This window comes from Neltuma alba, unplaced genomic scaffold (genome assembly GCF_004799145.2).
Source record: "Neltuma alba isolate B1F8T4 unplaced genomic scaffold, ASM479914v2 tig00001488_pilon, whole genome shotgun sequence".
NCBI classification, from domain to species: Eukaryota; Viridiplantae; Streptophyta; class Magnoliopsida; order Fabales; family Fabaceae; genus Neltuma; species Neltuma alba.
In genome coordinates, this window is record NW_021632479.1 from 63,821 (window position 1) to 66,692 (window position 2,872).

At 35.9% G+C, this 2,872-nt stretch overlaps 1 protein-coding gene across 1 annotated transcript; it reads left to right on the top strand.

The window, feature by feature from the left end:
• Positions 1-247: 247 nt before the first annotated feature.
• Positions 248-2,774, top strand: LOC114757488 (NAD(P)H-quinone oxidoreductase subunit N, chloroplastic-like). Its single transcript, XM_028946560.1, has 4 exons — positions 248-789; positions 1,481-1,597; positions 2,158-2,243; positions 2,457-2,774. Exons 1-4 carry the CDS (start codon positions 385-387, stop codon positions 2,515-2,517), a joined length of 669 nt encoding a protein of 222 aa, XP_028802393.1. The 5' UTR covers positions 248-384; the 3' UTR covers positions 2,518-2,774.
• The last annotated feature ends 98 nt before the right edge of the window (positions 2,775-2,872 follow it).

Here is a 2,872-nt window from a genome sequence, read left to right on the forward strand (position 1 = left end):
TTTTATTGAATTTTTATACTTAACTAGCTTTATATAGTTCATATATGAAGTACATGTAATTTATATAAGAACATATAATGAAAGATTATTTAATTCATAAATATTAAATTAAAATATTGTTTTTTTTTGCCCAAAAAAATTAAAATATTTTTTGGGGGTAAGAAAAACAAGTCCACACCGCATATGCATGCGGAAGCTACAACACAAGACAAAAAAGAAAAGCCAAGTCACAGCCATCCCTTTATCTCATTTCTCCACCATACACACGTATCTCTCTGTTCTGCCATGAACTCAGAAAACAGAACATGAACCTCATTCTCTAATAACGCTACTCTCTCTCTCTCTCTCTCTCTCTCTCTCTCAACTTCAATTCAGGCATCGAAAATGTCGGCCAGTGCAAGCTTGCTGCGCTATGGAGGAGCGACCTCACTGAACCCAAAGAAGCTGCAATTTGTTCAGCAGCAGCAAAAGTATAACGTTGGGGTTGGGAAGACGAAGACGGCGAAGACGAGTGGTGGGGTAGTGATCAGGTGCAGTAGTAATAGTGACGGTGGTGGGATAGGGATCGGAGATTTCATAGGAGGCGACCTGCTGAGGCTCGATCTTGGGAAATGGCTATCTGATGTGGAAGAACACAAAGCTCTGGCCATATATTCTCCTCATGAAGGTGGGTATGAAGGAAGGTACTTTACTCGTTTGAGATATCAGGGCTACTATTTCCTTGACCTCTCTGCTCGTGGCCTTGGTGACCCGGAAGCTACCCTCACCAAGATTCATCCTGTTTGCCCTGTGAGTTCCTTCTTCATTTCTTCTTGTTTAATACTCATATCAAATGTATGACATGATCAGAGTCACATGCTAACTTAAGGCTGCAAGACACCTTAGCAATACATTAACACCATGAGAGGCTTTATAGTCTAATGACATAAAAGCTCTTCTGCGAGAGGTAATTTAAGAGGCACATGGTAATTTGAGGTTACCAGACACCTTACTAAAATATTGACACTATGTCAATGGCCTTGTAGTCTAATAACATAAAAGCTGCTTTCCGAGGAATAATTTAAGGGTCAAATAGTAATTTAAGGTTACCAGACACCTTAACAAAGTATTGACACTGTGTCAGTAGCCTTATAGTTTAATGATATGAAGGCTTTTCTCCAAGAAGTAATTTAAGAGTCACATGGTAATTTAAGGTCACCAGACACCTTAACAAAATATTGATACTATGTTAGTGGCCTTGTAGTCTAATGACATGAAAGCTCCTCTCTAAGAGATGATGCATTTAATTCCTCTTGTAAACTAAGTCATTAGTGTCTGCCGGTCTAACTCATGCACTTAGAATATAATATTTCCACTAACAAATCTTTTCTTGTCACGTGACTATTTTGGTGATAGGTTGTTATTCAGGGTTACATTAAGCATTAACTGCTGTGTATGATGGGTGTTGCTCAAGTTTACCCCTTTTTTATGAATGTTTTAGGCTCATGTTGGAAAGCAGCCAATAGCAAGGTGGTATTTTCCACCTGAGGTTGATTACAGATTAGAAGCACTTCCACCTGATGCCAAAGGACTTGTTGTGTGGATCATTGAAGCCAAGGTTGGCATTACAGCCTCACTTCTGCCCTATTTATTTGTTAAATATATTTTTGAATGAATTCAATTAACACAAGATGAATTAACTATGTTATGTTTTCACAATAATTTACTTCTAACTTGTGCTCATGTTTTTTTGTCATTGGCTTGTTCTACTAATCTTATGGTTTGTCATCCAAATTTACGTGAAAAGTTTCTATTTTTCAATAATTAAACTAAGGATTAGTGTGTTTCCTAGACAAATATATTAGCTTAGCATCCATTTGTATCAAGCAGGAAGGTTTTTTTTTTCTTGTCTGTAATGTTTTTATAATTATTACTTAACTAGTTAATAATTTAGTTGTACCTAATTTGCATTGCATTGAATTTAAGAAATGAGGCACACTGATCATGGCGCGAGGAAAATTAAAAATGTGGTTTGCTATAAATTTTAAAAACAATGATGATTTTCATCCATTAAAACATTATTTTTTAAAAACTATGAACATGGAAGTCACTTTTAATTTTAGAAATTTTCCCACTTTATCTTTTATTTCATCTGATTTTTTTTGTCGGGTTCTATAGGTTCTTTCCAAGGCAGAATTACAGTTCCTTGCTCTACTGCCTACACTTCGGCCTAAAGTGAGGGTCATTGCTGAATGTGGAAACTGGTAAATGGACATTCTTCCGTTTCTTTTCCTTTTCTATGCAATCTTTTTTTATTACTTATCCCACAAAATTGGTTTTCCCCTTTATCTTTTTTTTTTGGGGGGAAAAATGTGTTGGAGGATTAAATTATACAATCTTCGCATTTCCATATCGTTTCAGTTGAATCCTGTCACATATTATCCTTCCATGCCAACAAGAGTTTCCTCCTTGTGCAGGAGAAAGTTCATGTGGAGGCCACTGAAAGAAATAGCTGGCTTAACCAGTGAAGCAGCTTGATCATCACGTATAACCTTCACCATTTTCCATCAGCAAAAACGAGTACATTCAGGCCTTTCATTACTCTCACCTTCAAAATACCAAGGTGTACTGAGGAAAGCGTGTGGAGACGATTTTTTTTTTTTTTCATTTATTTGTAAATATTAAGATTTTTCCCAACCATGAGTAATATAAATTCCGCTCAAAGCATGAGAACATTCCCTCCAAACATGATATTCTTCAAATTCTAGTTCAGTCAAAATTTTGAATTAGTTTCAGTGTGTGTGTCTGTAATCTGTAAATGACAGAAAATTTGACTTTCATGAATTGATAAGAGGAAAGCAGTAGTTCTACACAAAACTATTATGCTACAAAA

Excerpts from the sequence above, each read along its gene's own strand:
- LOC114757488 (XM_028946560.1), top strand. The coding sequence starts at position 385 with ATGTCGGCCAGTGCAAGCTTGCTGCGCTATGGAGGAGCGACCTCACTG. Across the intron at positions 1,598-2,157 it reads TGTGGATCATTGAAGCCAAG|GTTCTTTCCAAGGCAGAATT; the intron begins GTTGGCATTACA and ends CGGGTTCTATAG. Across the intron at positions 2,244-2,456 it reads ATTGCTGAATGTGGAAACTG|GAGAAAGTTCATGTGGAGGC; the intron begins GTAAATGGACAT and ends CTCCTTGTGCAG.